The sequence below is a fragment of the Nomascus leucogenys genome, chromosome 3 (assembly GCF_006542625.1).
Source record: "Nomascus leucogenys isolate Asia chromosome 3, Asia_NLE_v1, whole genome shotgun sequence".
Classification (NCBI taxonomy): Eukaryota; Metazoa; Chordata; class Mammalia; order Primates; family Hylobatidae; genus Nomascus; species Nomascus leucogenys.
The window spans coordinates 138171572-138191885 of record NC_044383.1 but is presented as its reverse complement, the minus strand read 5'-3'; the positions used below and the strand labels follow the sequence as shown (position 1 = coordinate 138191885).

Genomic DNA, 20314 nt, shown 5'->3' with positions numbered 1-20314 from the left:
TGTAATGAACCTACATAGCTTTTACTAACAAAAGAGTAATTATAGATATCCATAGGTTATATGTATATAATGTGTGTTTAAAATATGAACATAGCATTTTAAAAAATTGGGTTCAGTGCGTGATCATTTTTCCACAGGTGAAGTTTATTTAGCATAATAATATGATCAGTAGGAATTGTGTGTTTCTAGATGTGTAGCCCTTTGCCGATTGCTGTTTATGAGAAGGAGTATAAACATGCTTCAGAGTGGGCATATTTTCACCTTTTATAGGACCTCCTCAAAGGACTGGGCACAGTTAAAGATTCCCTCTTTGTTCTCCATGAGCTGGGAGAGCAACTGAAGCAACAAGTAGATGCTTCAGCAGCATCAGCTATTCAATCGGATCAACTCTCTTTGAGTCAACACTTGTGTGCCCTGGAGCAGGCTCTCTGCAAACAGCAGACTTCGTTACAGGTACAGAGCTCCTATTTAGTATCTTCTATAAATTGGGTATTCTCTAATATCTGGGCACAAACACAGAAAAAGAATTCCTTGTCATTGCAACAGTGCCTTCTTCAAGACTAAAGAAAATAACAAGTAAACAAACTTGGAAGTTCTGGTGGGGACGATGAAGGTGGACGTTTTGCACTGTTCTCTGCAAAGTAATTTTAAAATTGGTTTAAGATGCAAGCCCCTAAACCAATGCCTGCCACCATGGTCTGTTCAATTAATAAACACTAAGTGGCTTTAATATGAATATTCATATTTATTTAACTTAGACTTTTACAAGAATCAGAAGATTTTTCAGATGTGTTGTTTGATCATGTATTTGAAGAATAATTTTAATTGTTATTGACTTATGGTGCATAGAAATAATTCTAGTTTTTAGAAAAATTACATAAGGAAGATTTAAATTGTTATAGCTTTTTTTATAGGAATAATGTCTTGAGAATGGCAATTTGATACAAGAATATGAAAAATAATTTTAATATCCACTTGCCCTTTTACCAGACTTTATTAAAATACCAATTTTTTTTTTTTTTTACTGAAATACCAATTTCTTTTGTGGAAAAAAAGGCTGGAGTTCTTGATTATGAAACCTTTGCCAAGAGTTTAGAAGCTTTGGAAGCCTGGATAGTGGAAGCTGAAGAAATACTACAAGGGCAGGACCCTAGCCACTCATCTGACCTCTCCACAATCCAGGAAAGGATGGAAGAACTTAAGGTAAGTGTGTTCATATCTGAGTCCCAGATCTTTTACCATCTGTCTTCAAAATCTTTTTTTTTTTTTTGAGATGGAGTCTCACTGTGTCACCCAGGCTGGAGTGCTGTGGCGTGATCTCGGCTCACTGCAACCTCCGCTGTCCGGGTTCAAGCGATTCTGCCTCATCCTCCCAAGTAGCTAGGATTATAGGGGCACGCCACCACTCCTGGCTAATTTTTGTATTTTTAGTAGAGATGAGGTTTCACTGGTCTTGAACTGATCACCTGAGATCAGGCCTCCCAAAATGCTGGAATTACAGGCATGAGCAACCACACCCAGCCCTGTTTTCAAGATCTTAAGAGAAACTCAAAGCTGATGTAGACCCACTCTTTCTTTCGAGTGAGCCCTCAGTGAGACTTTCTCTGGCAAACAGTGGACTGTGTGCTGGCAGTGGGCACAGGCTAATTTCCCAGCTCACTCCTGGAAGCCACCTCACTCTTCCCTCTTTCCACCGCTGGAAACCACCTCACTCCTCCTTTCCACTGCTGGTCCCTCTCCATGTTCCTGTACCCAGTCCATCACCTCTCTATTAACTTTTGAACCTCTCATCTCTGTTTCTAACATCATCTACTCCTAGCTCAAGCTACTTCTATCTCTCTGAGACCCTACAGCCGCCTCCCACAGATCTGCATCCACTCACCCAACCTCCCCTCCTCCTAGCTGTCAGAATGACCTTTTCTTTCTTTTTAAGGGTTTTACTTAATTAGCTTGATTTAATAATTCCACATTGTGTGAAAACATCATATCATATTCCATAAATATATACGATTATAATTTGTCCATCAAAAATAATTTAACAATTTTTTTTTTTTTTGAGATGGAGCCTTGCTCTGTCGCCCAGGCTGGAGTGCAGCGGCGTGATCTTGGCTCACTGCAAGCTCTGCCTTCCGGGTTCACGCCATCCTTCTGCCTCAGCCTCCTGAGTAGCTGGGACTACAGGTGCTGTCCACCACGCCCAGCTAATTTTTTTGTGTGTTTTTAGTAGAGATGGGGTTTCATCATGTTAGCCAGGATGGTCTTGGTCTCCTGACCTCGTGATCCACCTGCCTTGGCCTCCCAAAGTGCTGGGATTACAGGCGTGAGCCACTGCGCCTAGACTAATTTAATAATTTTTAAAAAGAAAAAACAAAAGGTTTTACTTAATTGTGAATGTTTTTTGTTTGTTTGTTTTTGTTTTTGTTTTTGTTTTTGAGATGGAGTCTTGCTCTGTTGCCCAGGCTGGAGTGCAGTGGCACGATCTCGGCTCACTGCAACGTCTGCCTCCCAGTTTCAAGCAATTCTCCTGCCTCAAGCTCCCAAGTAGCTGGAATTACAGGCGTGCGCCACCATGCCCTGCTAATTTTTGTATTTTTAGTAGAGATGGGGGGTTCACTATGTTGGCCAGGCTGCTCTCAAACTCCTGACCTCATGATCCGCCCGCCTCAGCCTCCGAAAGTGCTGGGATTACAGGCATGAGCCACTGTGCCCTGCCAATTGTGAATGATTTTAAACATTAAATCAAGTAAGCAAAATAGTACAACAGACATGAAAATTTTATTGTATTATTCCCTTCGTTAAAGCCCTCAAGGGTTCCCACTGCTCTTAGGGAAAAGACCATGTGGCTTCTCAAGGCGGCATCCTGGTTCCACCTTTCCTGAGGATCTTATTCTGTTGCACCATAGTCCATCTCCCTCCAACCACTCCAGCACCACTGTGCTTCCCAACATCTGTGCACGTGACATTTCCTCTCTCTGGATTTGTTTTCTTGTCCTCATCAGCCTACTCTGCACTAAAAAGAGTAAAGTCCTAGACATTTTGTTTAATGTCACTCTCTTAGGAAAGTCTCCACTGTCTGTCCAGGGCCAGGCCCCCCAGTGACACATTTTCATAGCACACTATTGTTTTTCTTCCATGCTCTATGATGTCATTTAATTACACTCCTGTGAGTAGGGGACTACTGTTGCGCTTTCGACTACTAGAATAGTATCTTACTCCCTGTAAGTGCCATGAGGGGAAGGACTGTGCCATGGCTATTTTGTTCATTGCTGATGTCTACCCATGGACATTATGCCATTTAATAGTTATATTTTGGTTTCAATACTTGAGATTTATTCTTTCTTCGGAAAGCATGAGTCTTTTGCAGAACATGCAAAGAGAAGACACACACATAGCCAAAGGTGGCCTGACATTTTTTCTTTCCTGTAACCAATTTCCTAGATGGAGATAAGAACACCCATGGGAAAACCAGAACCGACAACATTGTCCTGTGTTTGAAGGGAGGGAAAAGATCCGAAAGAATAGATTTGCTCTTTTGGTTGAGTCTCACCAGCTGTGGGGTGGGGGGTCAGAGACCTAAAACTGGAGCTCTGAAGGCAATGTGTGGTCACTTCATAGCTCAAGTGAAATCTTATTTTCTCTAGCAAGAACCCAAGGAGGTTGGTTTACCCTCTTCCAATTACTAGCTGGGTGGCCTGGAGCAATTTACTTAGTTTCTGTGCCTCCTTTTCCTCCCTCATAAAGAGGGAATAGCAGCATGACTTATCTCATGTGATCGTTTTGAGGATAAAATGAATTATTACTTGTAAAGCCCTCGTCAATGCTTGATTCATAGTAAGTGTTCAATAAACGTTAGCTATCACTGTTATAACTTTTATTAGTTGTGAATAATAAAGGAGGAAATTAGCATGAACAAATTAAACATAAATGCTAAGAAGTAAGGTCTTTTACTTATCACCATAATTTTCATCCTTATTCAGTTCTGTCAAGAATTGCCTATGAGTAAATAAATCAAGTAAATAATATAATACATGTAATATAATTACATATGAGTAAATAAATCAAGTAAATAGTATATGTAATGTAATGCATGTAATAAAAATCAAATAATATACGTGTAAATAAAGTAAATAATATACTTGTATGTATAATCCATACAAGTAAATAATACATCAAGTAAATAATAGAATACATGTAAGTAGTCAATAAAGGATAATGAGTAGCTTGACTAGCAATAGCAGCAGCAGCAGCAGTTTAGACTGAATAGGAGACTTGGCTTTTCACTATTTGCACCTAGAGATTGTAATTAAGTGACCTAGAAATGCAGAGGCCACTAGACCGAACACCAGCTACTTCCTGAAATCAGAAATTCACTGCGCACTTTGAAAAAGCTTGGACTTTTTTGACCATGGTGCTAAACCTACTTTTAAATCTTGCTTCTAGGGACAGATGTTAAAATTCAGCAGCATGGCTCCAGATTTAGACCGTCTAAATGAGCTTGGATATAGGTTACCTTTGAATGATAAGGAAATCAAAAGGATGCAGAATCTGAACCGCCATTGGTCTCTGATCTCCTCTCAGACCACAGAAAGATTCAGGTAGAGTAAACAAGAGATGTCTTGGTTTCTCCAGTTGTCTTAGTCTGGTTTGTGCCACTATGTCAAAATACCACCGAATGCGTAATTTATAAAGAACAGAAATGTTTAACAGTCTCACAGTTCTGGAGACTGGGAAGTCCGCAGTTGAGGTGCTAGCAAATTCAGTTGTCTGGTGAGGGCTGCTCTCTGCTTTCAAAAGGGCATTTTTTTTTTTTTTTTTTTTTTTTTGAGGCAGAGTCTCGCTCTGTCGCCCAGGCTGGAGTGCAGTGGCGCGATCTCGGCTCACTGCAAGCTCCGCCTCCCGGGTTCACGCCATTCTCCTGCCTCAGCCTCTCCGAGTAGCTGGGACTACAGGCGCCCGCCATCACGCCCAGCTAATTTTTTGTATTTTTTAGTAGAGACGGGGTTTCACCGTGGTCTCCATCTCCTGACCTCGTGATCCGCCCGCCTCGGCCTCCCAAAGTGCTGGGATTACAAGCGTGAGCCACCGCGCCCGGCAAAAGGGCATCTTTTTGCTGCATCCTCAGGAGGAGAGAGTTACTGTGTCCTCACACAGTAGAAGGCAGAAGGACAACAGTGCTGAACGCTGTGTGAATCTTCTTTTATAAGACCCTTAATCCCATTCACAAAGGAGTCCTCATGGCCTAATCGCCGTGTAAAGGCTCCGCCTCAGAATACTACCAACATTCACCATTAAGTTTTATCACCTGAATTATGGAAGGGATACATTCACACCATAGCACCAATGTATCAATAGAATATAAGCTCATGACTTGTGTATGTTTATAAATTCTGATCTTTCCCATAACACTGACAAAATTTGAACTAAAAGTGGGAAATTCAAATTGTAAAGTCGTTTCTCATGTTTAATGTACTAAATAGCACTTAATCAGAAAACTCTTTTAAGTAGGAATATATTAAAAGTATATACATAATTTTTATCATTTTAAAAGAGGTACATTTTAAACTTCTACATTTTTTCAACTTTCTTTCTTCTTTTTTTTTTTTTTTTGAGACGGAGTTTCACTCTTGTCACCCAGGCTGGAGTGCAAAGGCACCATCTCAGCTCACTGCAACATCCGCCTCCCGAGTTCAAGCAGTTCTCCTGTCTCAGCATCCCAAGTAGCTGGGATTACAGTCATGCACCACTACACCTGGCTAATTTTTGTATTTTTAGTAGAGATAGGGTTTCACCACGTTGACCAGGCTGGTCTACAACTCCTGACCTCAGGTGATCTGCCCACCTCGGTCTCCCAAAGTGCTGGGATTACAGTTGTGAGCCACTGCAACTGGCCTCTTTCTTCTTTTTTAAAAAAATTTTACCACCTAACATTAAAGCTTTGTGGTGGTCCAATTAGAATTGAGCACAGAGATTATCTAATCTAGTTTTATATGCTAGAGATGGAAGAATAAGCAGCGAAATAACCATTGTTCCTTGCCCTTTGTTCTTTCAGCAAGTTGCAGTCATTTTTGCTACAACATCAGACTTTCTTGGAAAAATGTGAAACATGGATGGAATTCCTAGTTCAGACAGAACAAAAGTTAGCAGTAGAGATTTCAGGAAATTACCAGCACCTTTTGGAACAGCAGAGAGCACATGAGGTAAGTTGTATCAGTAGATTTAGGGGTAATAAGAAACTTTTAGGCCCTTGGAAGATGCTACGAAATGCTGTGTGGGAGAATTAAAATCATGCCCTTTGCATGAGTGTCTAAATACATGCACATTTTGCCTTCTTTCTTAAGCTTGAGGTTTTGATAACTTAATTAAAAAAATGTAGTCCTATTCGCTGCTCCATGATTGTTTATAAGCACATGTCAACCTTCAGTTCCTTGTAAAATATAATGCCAGAATTGTGGTTAAAGGCTACTTACTCGAGACAGGCAAAGTTGGTGGAAAGTGTATAGATAGTTAGACAATTTTCAAATTGGGTTAGAGACTACTTTAATATTGCCAAGGACAATTGCTTAAGAGACTATGCTTTGATCAAAAGTCTTTAAAAATTTTGTGATCTTCAAAGAGCATATATGAATTTTATACCAGGAAATCAATCTATCGGATGTCTCCAGGTGTACCTCTTGATTAAATTGCATTAAAATTATTTCTTAAGAAACAAAGAGGGAGAAGAACTATATACACAAAGTAAATAAATAAATTTGCCCACTGTTAGTCCTTATGTTGCTGTTTACTGGTGTAACTAAGTCGGTTTGTGTAGTTATGAATTATATGCAGATAGAGAGATAGGTCTTACCTAAGAGAAAAGAAAAACTTAATTCACAATTTTTTAAATAGAGAATTTAAAGATATCTAAGGTATTTTTAAATCCAGTTTTATTGAATTGACAGATGATGAAATAATAGAAAAAAAACTACAGTGAGATTGCATTTCACACCCACAAGGATGACTATAATGAAAAAATAGCAAATGTTGGTGAGGGTGTAAAGAAATTGGAACCCTAATACATTGCTGATGGGAATGTAAAACGGTGAAGCTGCTTTGGAAAACAGTTAACATAGAGTTACCATATAGAGTTACACAGAGTAATCATATAACCCAGCAATTCCACTCCTAGGTATATACTCAAGATAAATGAAAATATGTGTCCACACAAAAACTTGTATAAGTACATTGTTTATAGGAGCATTAGTCATAATAGCCAAAAGTTGGAGACAACCCAAATGTCCATCAACTGATAAATGGATAAATAAAATGTGATATGTCTATATAATAGAATACTATTCGCAATAAAAAGGAATAAGGTACTGATATATGTTGCAACATGTATGAACCTTGGAAACATTATGCCAAGGGAAAGAAACCAGTCACAAAAGACTACATGTTGCAAGATTCCATTTATCAGAAATGTCCAGAGTAAGTAATCCATGGAGACATAAAATAGATTAGTGGTTGCTGAAGACTGAGGATTGGGAAGAAATGGGGAATGATTGCTAATGAGGATGGACTTTCTTTTTGGGGCGATGAAAATTCTAAAATTGATTGTGGTAATGATTGTAAAGTCTGTAAATATAATAAACACCACTAAATTGAACATTTTAAATGAGTGAATTGTATGCTATGTGAATTGTTGCTCAATAAAGTTGTTTAAAAAACAGTAGAAATAATTCAAAGGACCTTCTGTTGAGTTTTTTAAAATAGTGAAATAAATTTATTAACCTGATTAAAACTTAAAAACAGTGAGTTTTAAAAGACAGAAAAAGACTAGGCTATTTTTTTTTTCTTTGACTTCTTTAATGGTCCTAAGCTATTCTCTATGTTTTGAATATGGACCTTATTTTATACACAAAATAAACCAGAAAACAAATTGTGCATTAACTTACTTTATTAGGTGTTTTTGAAAGAAAGAAGAGAAATCTAATTCTACTTTTAGTCATCTAGTTTTAGTAAACCAAACACTAAACTTTATCTTTAAGTGTATCTTAATTGATGATTTAAAAATAAATGATTTCTAAACTGCAGGATTTCACACATTTTCTGATTCAGCTGGTGATAGCTTTCATAGTCTTGTGAAAACTAGAATATTTGGAAAGTTATCAGAGAACTGGTCACTAAAATTAGGAACTCTAAATTATGTTCGTCTTTTTTTTAAATTGTAGTTGTTTCAAGCCGAGATGTTCAGTCGTCAGCAGATTTTGCACTCAATCATTATTGATGGGCAACGTCTTCTAGAACAAGGTCAAGTTGATGACAGGTAGGATCTTTGATAAATTATTACAAAGAAAGGTTCCAGTAAATTAGTCATTTTCTTTTTAATGAGCAGATTAGAGGGCATATATCCAATCTTCCTGAGGCAATTGAACTGTAGTGGAGCCTCAGTAATTGGAGGAGAAGCTTGTCTCAATCTCTGAAATGACTGAGTATTGAATCTTTTTAGAGAACTGCTATTATATTATATGAAGGGCATAGAGTAATTGGAAATCACCTAGCCAACCTTCACTAGTCATCTATAGGAAATGGAATTAATGAATAGATCAGCATGAACCATATCAATGACCTATCAATGGTTTGTAAACAGATGCTTCTAATATTCTCACATAATTACAGACTTTTTTTGTAAAAGGAGCATAGAGATCACTAGCCCATCTCTCTTACTTATAGATGAAAAACCCGAAATCCACAAACGTGAACTGATTTGACCAAGGTCACAGAACTAAGTAGCAGCAGAATCAGGCCTGGAGCTCGTGTCTGGTTTTCAGTCAGTACTGGATCATACCAGCCAGCTTTCTCATGCCATGAGAATTCTTCTGTGTTTGAAAATGGTTTGCTACCTTAAGTCAGATTGTATGCCGCCTGAAATCTTTCTTCCTGTTCATTTACAATAGCAAATTATCTCTTTATTAAGAATGAAGAGTAAAAATTTAGCTTCTCCCCAGATATATGGCATGTGAAATGACAATTTCATACTCTATTTACATTTCCTAGGAACAATATTTACTTCATCTAATCTACTTTCCGTGGTGATATTTGGAGTATTAGCCTCATGTGTTCTATTCCATACGTATACCTTTCTCATATTTAGGAACCAGTAGTTGTGACTAAAATTAACTTGATATTTTTTCAAAAAATAAAAAAATAAATTATTTTTATTGGGAGTTTTGTCTTTAATGTTGTAGAAGCAATTTCAGTTTTAAGTGGATATTTCTTTGGAAGTACATAAAAGATCTTCATCGTTAAGCTTGGAACAACAGAATGTGATATTACATTTATTCTATTCTAAGTAAGCCAAACTTAAATGTGAGCTTTCCTGAGAATTTAAGGCCTAGAAAATAAAACAAATTCAAATACAATTAACTTTTATCTTTTGCTTTATCATTTCTTAGCCAACTTTATAACAATATTATAAATGTTTGAGTCATTAAGTAAAATAAAAATTAAATACTCACATTCAAGCCAGCATCTATTAAATTTTCAGTACTAACATTTAGGGAAAATATACCAAAGAGATGAAAATGGGAGGTTAGACTTGAGGATAAAGAATTTTGAAAGTTGAAGGGAAAAAAAATCAGATTAGAACCTACTGACAATAAGAAGTCCCCAGATTGCAAGTGTATTGTGTTCTGAAAGTTAATTTCTGAGTTACGTTTTTTAGAGCTTCAAGTTCAGCACAGGGAACAGTGTCATGTTTTAAGTAATTCCTCATGCTGGCAGGTAGTTTGGGACAGCTTGGTTGTATCAAGAGAGGGTGGGGAATCCTAAGAGGCCCTGGATGGTTGCCTGGTAGGGAAAGCAAGATTATACGGTATTCTCAAGTCCTGGAGTTGTACATTTTCTGCGATGACAGATGCTTGTAACTTTTAGGGAAGTATCATGAACCTAATTCATCACATTTGAATGCTAGTGTATTGATTAATACAGCAGAATTTCCTTTCAAAAACAGAAGTCATCATCAAAATCTAAGTAGCTATCACATGGATTTTTTATTTATTTATTTATTTTTGAGACAGTGTCTTGCTCTTTCACTCAGACTAGAGTAAAGTGGCGCTATCTCGGCTCACTGCAACCTCTGCCTTCTGGGTTCAAGTGATTCTCCTGTCTCAGCCTCCCAAGTAGCTGGGAATACAGGCACGCACCACCATGCCCGGCTAATTTTTGTACTTTTAGTAGAGACGGGATTTTGCCATGTTGGCCAGGCTGGTCTCAAACTCCTGACCTCAGGTGATCCACCCACCTCGACCTCCCAAGGTGCTAGGATTTAAGATGTGAGCCACCGGGCCCGGCCCATTATGGATCTATTTTTAAGATGAGAGGGCATATGAAATTTTTTGCAGGGGCTTTACTTAGTACATTTTATTTTAATACTTGCTTTGTTGATGTTGTCTGTGTGTTATGTTTTGTTTAAGTCGAGTCATTAAATAAGTTTCTAGGACTAACAGCATATTTGGTTACAAAATCAAAGTTTATAGTGGCTCTGGGTAATAGGAAGTTTCAAGAAGATACGAGTTCAGAGTAGTAAGTCCAATTCAAAGTTGATGCTACCCTCAAGAGAAGAGGATAGTATATCTGAGGAAGAAAAGCAAAACTATTATAATAGAGAAGTGCAAGTATTTAGTATTAAAATGCAACATTACTTGCACTTTATGTGTGAATAACACTGTAATCTACATAGAAACTCATTCTGTTTGATGCGGGACAGACCCTTACTAGCCAGTTCTAGAGCCATAAGTTAAATATTAAATAAAACTTAATAAAGAACTACCTATATTTTTTTAAAGCTAGGAAACAGAGAAGTAAGAACACATTAGAAGATCCAATATACTTTAGCCTGAACTTGAGAAATCTTAAATAAAATTTATTATTTCTAAATATATTAATGACATTTATACAGACTATCATAACAAGTTTTCATCTTTCTAAGAATAAAGTGAAGTCAGCCTACAACGTAGAAGAGATAATTCAGAGGAATGTCTGGAATGATTTGCTAAAGGTTGGGGCTGTTTATTGTGAGGGAATACTGACAGAGTTTATGGAGTACAGTTTTTAAAAAATCTTTTTAAATTACATAATTTGATTCAAGTGGCTTATGGTTTAAACTGAAGACAGAAGTTCTACATAAGCCTTGTTCCACACGTTTTCCTGCAGTGTGGCCCACAAGACGACATCACCGTCACGAGCTGCACACGTTGCTATGGAGCTTCTTAGGATTTGCAGCTATTCCCATTGCACCTGCAGCTGTCCACTCCTCCCCTCTCATGCTCTCAGGGAGACAGTGAAGGACAATGACCTTATTGTGTATTTGCCTTCAACCTATGCTGAGACATGAAAACACTCACCATTTGCAAACACTGGTAGTTTAATTTTAAAAATTAATTGCAAAACCCAGTAAGAGATCATGGCACGATATTTGAAAACCACCGCCCTGGATCACTTCTCAGGGCTTAGGGTTGTTGACAGTGTATACATTGGCTGATTGCGTAACTGCATCCAAGATAACAGTGTTTTTTACCATGTAATTATTTCTTCACTAGGGATGAATTCAACCTGAAATTGACACTCCTCAGTAATCAATGGCAGGGAGTGATTCGCAGGGCCCAGCAGAGGCGGGGGATCATTGACAGCCAGATTCGCCAGTGGCAGCGCTATAGGGAGATGGCAGAAAAGCTTCGTAAATGGTTGGTTGAAGTGTCCTACCTCCCCATGAGTGGTCTCGGAAGTGTTCCTATACCACTGCAACAAGCAAGGACCCTCTTTGATGAAGTGCAGGTAAGATGCAAAACACAGTGTTCTCACACCTCTTAGGCATTTCCACCGCACACTTTACCTTCGCCTCAGTTTTTCAAAAGGACTCTAGAGTGACACTGCAACTGGGACAAACATTGTTCTCAAATGTCAACAGAAATATACAAAATGATTGCAATACAAAGCCCAAATCTAATGGTGAAATGCTAGTAAGCCCCAGCCTTTCACAAAGGCTCCTTATACTTCACACACTATGGCCTGCTGCAGCTCACTAAATCCCAGCAGGGATGAAAAGGTAATGGCAAGGGAAGAAAAACTTCATGTTGCTTGCATATATTTTATTCTTGAGCAATTTAAACATGTAACTTAAATACTCCAAAGAAGACAGGAAGCCCTGTCCTGTTTGAGTGCTTTGTTCATTTCCAGGTTGCCCCGTACCTTCGGGCTTCTAGCATCTCAGACAGATACCTCCTATCATTCCAGTGAGTTCTTCCCAGTGTATCCAATGGGTTCCTCTCCCCTTAAAGTCACTGTTATTTGGTTCCTTTCTCCTCCAAATTTCTCTGAGAGCCCTCATTCGCCGACATGACTTCAGCTGCCCCCTACCAGCAGAGAAGGGGCATGTCGGTATCTTCTGGTCATATTTACCTGCTGTACTTTCGACTCGTTCCAACCACCTTTTGGGTTTATGTCTATGTGCATCACAGATGCCTTGTACCCTGTAGGTCCCAGCAGAACCTGTGATCTCTGGACCAACTTTTCTCCCTTTCCCATCACACTTCCAGGAAGTGCCATTAGTCTAGGAATCCTAGAATAATTTGAGAGCTATACTTCTCCTTGTCTATCACCCCCTTATCTAATCTCCGCAACTCTACATCCCTGCTGCCACTGCCTTGGTTAGGTGCTCGTGATTTCTTGCCCAGATAGACAATAGCTTCCTAATCTTAGTATATGCAACACATACCCTTCTTCCATTCTACTTTTACTTGATTCCTGAGTGCTTTTTTTAAAACTTTAATCCAAACATCAGTATTCTTCTGTGAACCCTAGTTACTTTTAGTATAAAAACCACATTTCTGCAAGATGTAGTCTGGCCTCATCTCCTACCACTCTCTCACATGCCATCTACACTCCAGCCACTGAAAACCATACTTAGTTTCCTGAATTTATCATATTTTTCTCATATAGTGAATTTGCACATCCTCATTTCTCTGTGAGAAGGTGTCCTCTCCTCCACTCCTGATCACACTCATCTCACCACACCAGGTCCTTCTTAATCTGGTGAAGTTCATGTCTCGCAAGACTCCTTCAGCCTTTACTGCTTTGAGGAAGCCTCTCTGCCTCTTGATGCGCCCTCTGCTGGGTCAGATGTCCCTTTGTATTCCCACGCATCAATCTTAGAGGGTGGTTATCTTATTGCATCAATTGTACTTACCTTGGAGACAGAAACTAAGCCTGTCTCCACTGTATTCTCACTCATTTATTCACTGGTACATGCATGTGCAAAGCACCACTACACTAAATGCTTGCTGGATGAAAGAGGGCAAAGGTTAGGGCCATTTAAAAATCCTCATAGGAAGGAAACGATAAAAGAAAGAATGAGAAAATAAAAAGCTATGATTCCTTTCAGTTCAAAGAAAAGGTGTTCCTGCGGCAACAAGGCAGCTACATCCTGACTGTGGAGGCTGGCAAGCAACTCCTTCTCTCGGCGGACAGTGGCGCTGAGGCCGCCTTGCAGGCCGAACTCACTGAAATCCAAGAGAAATGGAAATCAGCCAGCATGCGGCTGGAAGAACAGAAGAAAAAACTAGCCTTCTTGTTGAAAGTAAGTTCGGTTAGAAAAAAACGAACCAGAAAACCTTTTAGTCGTTGTACTACTTCCTCCCATTGTTATTCTACAAATCAAATAATGCAAAGATCATGAAATAATACCCTGCAGTATTTTGATCCTCTGTGTTTTATTTAAGACTTTGTCTTATCTTGCACAAACTGGAAAAGTTTCCCAATTTTCAGCATTTAATTTTTCAGGACAACCTCCCAACAAAGTAAAGTCTAATAAGACTGTCTAAGCTATGAATTCTGATTAATGACCAGTATGAAATCTTAGCCATGTGATGACTTTATAAATCCATACAGAAATTCAAAGGGTAGGTTCCACTCCCTAATCTGAGACTCTAAAATGGTTTTTAAGATTGGTATCTCTTCTTTTATGGAAGGGAAAAACCAATCCAGAAAGATACTCTTGATTTATCTTAGCTGATCCAAGCAAGTTGCCATGAGATAAAATCTCCAGGAGGTGTATTAAGCCCTTAGTTGGATACAGATCACATACTGATCACACAGTAAGTTTTGGAAAATGTAGATTTATCTGGACCTCCCACAATTTACTTTTCTCTCTCACTCTCCAATTGCATGTATAATGCATAATTAAATGAGCAGTTTAAAAAGGACAGGGCCTCTAAAATAAGACAATGTCAAGTTAAAATCATGGTAAACCAAGTGACCTGATTAACTTATCCTATCTAAGCCTTAGTTTCCTCATCTGTAGAGTGGGTATATAATTTCACCACCTCCATGTGGCCATTGTGAGGACTTAATGAAATAATCATAGTGAATCATGTGGTACCTTACCTGGCTCATACTGAGCACTAAATGAATGATAGTGATTATTATAGTTGATGTTATTACGATCTTTAAAAGTAAAGACACCTAAATGCTGTATATGTTGATAATCACCAACACTTCAATGAGGGTATCTATTCAATTTGGCCTGTCACATGTTTGGATCAAAGGTAATGACTAAGGTTAATAGAAAAGATTTTGCTTTTTTTTAATGCTTAAAGTGTGCATACATACCCATTGGATTTATTCTATTGAATTTTATTTAATAATATATTGCCTTCTGTGTAGTAAGCAATCCATCAGAAATGCCACTGAACATCTATAAAGAACTGTTATTTGCACACAGCACAATTTCATCAGTAATGTAATATGCTGGGTTCATTTTCTTCCTTTTGCTTTTAGGAAAGGATTTAAAACATTGTAACTCATCCTGTAGAGAACATGTTAATCATATATTTTTTTTAATTTGTGATGTGATTTTTGGAGATGTTTCCAAGACTTAATAAGGCCCGATGTCTGAGTCACTACATTTGCTTTTCTTGTCTGTCTGTTGGTGTAGAAAACATCCACTTTAATAGATATTTTCAGGCTCATGACATTAAGTTATTTCCTTATGATTCATGTCATAAAAGGACTTGGTTATAGATTTAGAATCTAAGTCATCCTTGGAAAGAGGAATCCCTCTTCTCTTCTTGTTAAAGTTTATTTTATTTGGACTTTTAACACTACGTCCTGTTTGCCTAAGAAGGAATTTATGAATCTGAATTTTGAAGTTTATGTAGCCTCATTTTAGTGTATTTTTTACCCAGCTATAATACTTATCTATATTTAGCTTTTAATACAGTAAGTATGCCAAATATAGGCATTATAATTCCATGCTCTCTATGTTCACCTTTTTCACTATCATCTCTTAATTTTGTTCTGAAAAGTAAGAAGCTGATCTTTTTTATCTTTCTTTCTTTTTTTTTTTTTGACACAGAGTCTCACTCTGTCACCCAGGCTGGAGTGCTGTGGTACAATCTTGGCTAATTGCAACCTCCACTCTTCTGGGTTCAAGTGATTCTCAAGCATCAGCCTCTCAAGTAGCTGAGATTACAGGTGCATGCCACCGCGCCTGGCTAATTTTTGTATTTTTAGTAGAGATGGGTTTTCACCATGTTGGCCAGGCTGGTCTCGAACTCCTGGCTTCAAGTGATCTGCCCTTCCTTGGCCTCCCAAAGTGCTAGGATTATAGGTGTGGGTCACAGCACCCGTGATGATCGTATCTCTTTTAGATCAATAAATTTTTATCAACTGTATGTTGATCCATTTCAGGGTGTTTGATAGTTTTATTGAGAATGTTGTTTAAGCAGAAAGAGAATCTTTTTGTCTACCCTCACTATGGTTAGCATTGGTAAGCTACTTGTAGCCTGGGAACATAAAGATATTTTAAAACAAAGGAGAATTTGAACAACTCTGTCCCTGATAGACAATTTTTTTGTGTGTTTTTTAAGGATTTTTTTTTACTGGTAATTGGGAAGAGGGAATGTGGTTATGCACTCTAAGAAGTTCAATGAAGGAATTTTAAAGAGAAACGAGACTTGTGCCAAATTCTCAGTTCAGTTTTTGAATAAAGACATTTTGAGTAAAGGAGCACTTTAGTCAACACTGCTTCCAGAAAATAGTTGTGGTAATAACACCTCTGGGTTGTTATGCTCAAACTAAGGTGTCAGGAGAGAAGTAGAAAGAATCCAGATAAGAAGACTGATAATAATGAAAGAGATATTGTGAAGGAAGATGGAACGTGATTTGACACCATATTGACGACTAAAAATGATTCTAGCCATGATTCTAGTTGTCTTGCTTTGGAATTCTGTAATTCACGGTGTATGGAGTGGCCACTGGGGAGATGAGTGGGGAGCGGGAAGGCCTGGACTGGAGAGTTTGACAAACGGGCAGTGTTGGACAACATGAAGGAGACTTGTTTAGTTCAATTTAATTTTCACTGGCACTAAGACACTGGATATGAGTTAATGTGTAGATAAGGTGCTATAAAAAAGATCAAGCTCTGCTGTGGTTCCTGCCATTTTTTAAAATTCTACTTTTTTATTACAAAAAAATTACATGTGTCTGATTTTTAAAAATTAGGTAATAATTGAACTATACAGAGTAAAAAATGAAATTTCCCTTATCGTACCATCCAAATTCTCCTATATTCTCAAGAGGTAACCATTGTTACCAGTTTGCTGTGTAACCTTTCAAAACATAACCACACAATAGATGTTTTATTTTGTCAGTACACAGAGATCTACCTCATTCTATACTGCCAATCTCTACTACCTGCCCTGGACTATTCCTCTCCAGAGCACTTACCGCTACTTTGCATATTAGATATAGATTTCTTAAATTGTGCATTATCTCTCTTCTTCTACATCTTAATTTACATGGGTTTTTATATATTACACATTTAATCCTTTGCTACGTATGTTTCAGCATGAACAAGATAAAGCCAGTCAAAAATGCCATGCTTTTGTAGTGTGTGTTTCTCTTTCTGTAAGACATTCTGTATCCTCTTTTTTTGTAATCCCTTATAGTACATTTGGGAAAGGGTAGACATTGGATGTAGTTATGGATGGGGTTAAGAAAGAGACAAGGTACTGAGATTATAGTCCTACCTCTGCAGATAGATGTGGATTCAGATAACATTTTTGGGTACCCATAATATTCTGGTCATTGTGCTTGATGCCTTGACACTCATTGCTTCCTTTGGGCTCCAATAAATATGGAGAGTTTGTATTTTTTCCATTTTCATAGTGAAAATGGAAACATAGAGCATTATCTGCTTAAAGCCACACAGATAATCAGTAACAGAGTCAGTTTTGAACTCAGCTCTTCTGATGACAACAGCATGTTGCCTCCCCTGGCAATGAGTGTGGGCATACCTTCATATTGTTCATCAGCACAACTTTCTTTTTTTCTGCTTTTCTTTTTTTTTTTTTTTTTTGAGACAGAGTCTTGCTCTGTCATCTAGGCTGGAGTGCAGTGGCGTGATCTTGGCTCACTGCAACTTCTGCCTCCTGGGTTCAAGCAATTCTCCTGCCTCAGCCTTCCGAGTAGCTGGGATTATAGGAGCCTGCCACCATGCCTGGCTAATTTTTGTGTTTTTAGTAGAGACAAGGTTTCACCATGTTGGCCAGGCTGGTTACAAACTCCTGACCTTGAGTGATCCACCCGCCTCGGCCTCCCAAAGTGCTGGCATTACAGGCGTGAGCCACCACACTGGGCCATCAGTGTAACTTTCATTCTTTCTCTGGGAATGAAGAAGAGTGTTTCTTTTCTTTTTCCCTCCAATTTCCTACATCAAAAACATCTATGCTATTTGTTTTTATTCCCATGATAGGACTGGGAAAAATGTGAGAAAGGAATAGCAGATTCCCTGGAGAAACTACGAACTTTCAAAAAGAAGCTTTCCCAGTCTCTACCAGATCACCATGAAGAGCTCCATGCAGAACAAATGCGTTGCAAGGTAAATTACTGAACTGAGATTTTCACCGTCACCTATCTGTGTGCCTCTGCTGGAATAATGTCTTTGGGGCCATAATCCAGTCAAACTCTTAGGTTATCTACATGCAGATACAAGATCCTAGTATATGACATAAGGGCAGGCAACTCATGTGAACCTTGTATTGCTGATTTATTGCAGTTGATGAAATTATAGACTAGTTTATGGATTACTCCAAGGAAGCAAATGAAAATTTAAAACACATTAAAAGATATTTAAAAGCTGAGTCAAGAGCAATAAAGTCATTTTTTTAAAACATCCACACTGGGGAGTCATTCTACCAGAAGAATCTAGTCTACAAGAAGGAAAAAAAAAAAAAAAAGGATCAACAGCCTGGAAAATCTGCAGACAGTGGCCCTCCAAAGAACACACCCTGCCCTCTAGACCATTATGCAAGGAAAGGGGGAAAAATAGCTTATCTCAGTGACTGCATAGAGACACACAATCCCTAAATTGCTCAGGGCTGTAAGTACTTAAAGATTATGATCAACACTTCAAATGGTACTTGGAAGCAAGTCAGTAGCTAATACAGACCACTCCCTGGATTATGAGCTCACAGAGACCAACACAATTCAGTGGCTATAAGATTCATGCCTTTCACATCTTTGTAGCCAAGTGAAATGTCCAAACAGCAGTTCTTTGCTGAGCAATAGGCTGATCATATCAAAAGTACCTTTAAAAATGTTTTTCTTTCAAATTAAACATGCCCTTATGTTCCCCAGTCATTTGCAAATTATTGCTCTAGGGTAATTCTGTTAAAAATTCGCATATAGTTAAATGGCTTAGGTTTTAATTAGAAATTCCCTGCCTCACTTTGGCAAAGAAATCCTAAGCATTTAAGAGATGATAATTGTTAAAGAGCTCTAGAAATCATGAACAGTGTGGCTATAAGAATTTTTTCTTCGGTTGTAAAATCTAAAGATATTATTTGAAACTTGAAAAAGGCAGATTTAGGAAAATTAAAAGGTAGTATATTTTACATCATGGATGGAAAGTGAAAGGGTACTATCTTGAGCTGTTACATTCAGAAGTATGCAATGGTTACAAAGATTAAAAAGCACATTTTAAACCTGTGATGATAAATTTATTAAAAATAATTAAAGAAGCCGGGTGTGGTGGATCAAGCCTGTAATCCCAGCACTTCGGGAGGCCAAGGCAAACAGATCATTTGAGACCAGAAGTTCAAGATCAGCCTGGGCAATATGGCAAGACCCCATATCTAAAGAGATTTGAAAATTAACCAGAGTGGTGGTGCTTGCCTGTAGTCCTAGCTACTGGGGAGGCTGAGGCAGGAGGATCACTTAGGAATCTGAGGCTGCAGTGAGCTATGATCACACCACTGCATCCAGCCTGGCTGACAGAGTGAGACCCTGTCTCTAAAAAAATAAATAAAATAAAAATTATTAAAGAAAACTTCGCAAAGCAGGAATGGGCATTTATTAGGGGCTGTGACTATATTGGTGTTATCTCAGTTGGCATTAACACAAGCTCGTGAAAACATTTATTATTGCCCCTTTTCAGATGGGAAAACTGAGGCTTCTGGAAATTTAATAACTTTTCAAAGTCAGTAAATATCTGGGTTGCCTGTATCTACAGGCTATATTTTTGCCACACTGACTCGTTTAATGGGTTGGTATACTGTGCATCTGAAACAGTTGGTTTTTGGTGGTGGTGTTGTTATGTATTTTTTTTTAAATCCATATACAAATCTGATGCTCGTGTTGGGGGGGTAGAAATTGGTGTGAAAAGTGGAAAATCTTTCCAGTGGTATAACAATTGAATATGTTTAGGAGTATTAGCAGAAATGTCGCATATTTAATTAACCTAGATGGTTTGGTCTTTCAGCCAAATACTGTTGCCATGGGGCGTCATTTTTTATCTCCCAAAAAACATGACAGTTACAAACACATGCTGCTATTGAGTGTGTAGATTTAAAAAACATATTTTAGTCTAGTCCTGCTACTCTTCCCCAAACTGCCCTTAGCAGCAAAACAAGGCAATTACCTGGAAAATTCAGGCTAAAATCTTGTTTGCCTAAATTGCTTGGGAAGTTAGCCTCAGACAGCACCGCTAATTGCCATTGCCTTTGGAAACCTTTCTACCGTGTAAAGACACATAAAGGGAGGGGAAAAGGCACATGAAATACTCTATTTATACACAAAACTAGCTGGAATCTAAAAACAACAGCTGGTTATACAAATTGCAAAACTGGTAATTGGTTAAAATATTGTAAAAACTAATGTCAACTCATTCAAATATTGCTATATGAATTTTTTTTCTTAAATCATTCCCCTAAAAGACAGAGTACATAATCTTTTTTTAGTAACTTAAAGAAATGTCTGATCCTGCAGAAAATGTATTCAG

General features: G+C 38.1%; 1 protein-coding gene across 4 annotated transcripts in view; it reads left to right on the top strand.

Annotated features, from left to right (window-relative positions):
* SYNE1 (spectrin repeat containing nuclear envelope protein 1) overlaps positions 1–20314 on the top strand; it is a 526037-nt gene that overhangs the window by 420191 nt on the left and 85532 nt on the right. For all 4 annotated transcript variants that reach the window (XM_030809854.1, XM_030809853.1, XM_030809856.1 and 1 more), the window contains 8 exons: positions 271–453; positions 1057–1203; positions 4441–4595; positions 6050–6197; positions 8208–8302; positions 11577–11811; positions 13418–13612; positions 17789–17914. In XM_030809854.1, the coding sequence (XP_030665714.1) occupies positions 271–453; positions 1057–1203; positions 4441–4595; positions 6050–6197; positions 8208–8302; positions 11577–11811; positions 13418–13612; positions 17789–17914 (1284 nt within the window). The remainder of the gene's footprint in view (positions 1–270; positions 454–1056; positions 1204–4440; positions 4596–6049; positions 6198–8207; positions 8303–11576; positions 11812–13417; positions 13613–17788; positions 17915–20314) is intronic.